At 38.3% G+C, this 389-nt stretch overlaps 1 protein-coding gene across 1 annotated transcript in view; it reads left to right on the top strand.

Moving 5' to 3' along the window:
• The window catches only part of LOC119588605 (HEAT repeat-containing protein 1-like), a gene marked incomplete in the record, with an annotated part of 28,625 nt that overhangs the window by 2,356 nt on the left and 25,880 nt on the right, over positions 1 to 389 (top strand). Inside the window, 1 exon segment of the mRNA XM_037937247.1 lies at positions 122 to 338. Within this exon segment, the coding sequence (XP_037793175.1) occupies positions 122 to 338 (217 nt within the window).

Raw genomic sequence — 389 nt, 5'->3', positions numbered from 1 at the left:
ATAGCTCTATCCTTCCTAGTTTCTATGAATTGATATGTATATAATGTTTTATCTCTTAGTGTATCAGTGGTAAAATACATAACCATTATCATGTCTTTGTTTTTTTTCTTACATCCAATAGGTCAGGCAGGTTTTCAAGACCTGCTGGAGATCAATAATGAATTTAGAAAGTTCAGGGACCCCCTCTTTGGGAAAGCGTCACGTGATCTCCAGAGAGCTGTAGAAACCAAAGAGGTAAACCAGAAGCTTGATGATGCCATTGAAGGCTTCCTTCTCTTACTTTCACCCTACTTGGAAAAGCAAGCATCTTTGAAAGCACTGGAGTGGCTAATACACAGGTAAGAGGAAACTCCAAGGTAGAGTGAAGCTGAATGATGCATATATAAAAA

This window comes from Penaeus monodon, chromosome 24, assembly GCF_015228065.2.
Source record: "Penaeus monodon isolate SGIC_2016 chromosome 24, NSTDA_Pmon_1, whole genome shotgun sequence".
NCBI classification, from domain to species: Eukaryota; Metazoa; Arthropoda; class Malacostraca; order Decapoda; family Penaeidae; genus Penaeus; species Penaeus monodon.
The sequence above is the reverse complement of the archived record's forward strand: the minus strand, read 5'-3'. Positions and strand labels throughout refer to the sequence as shown.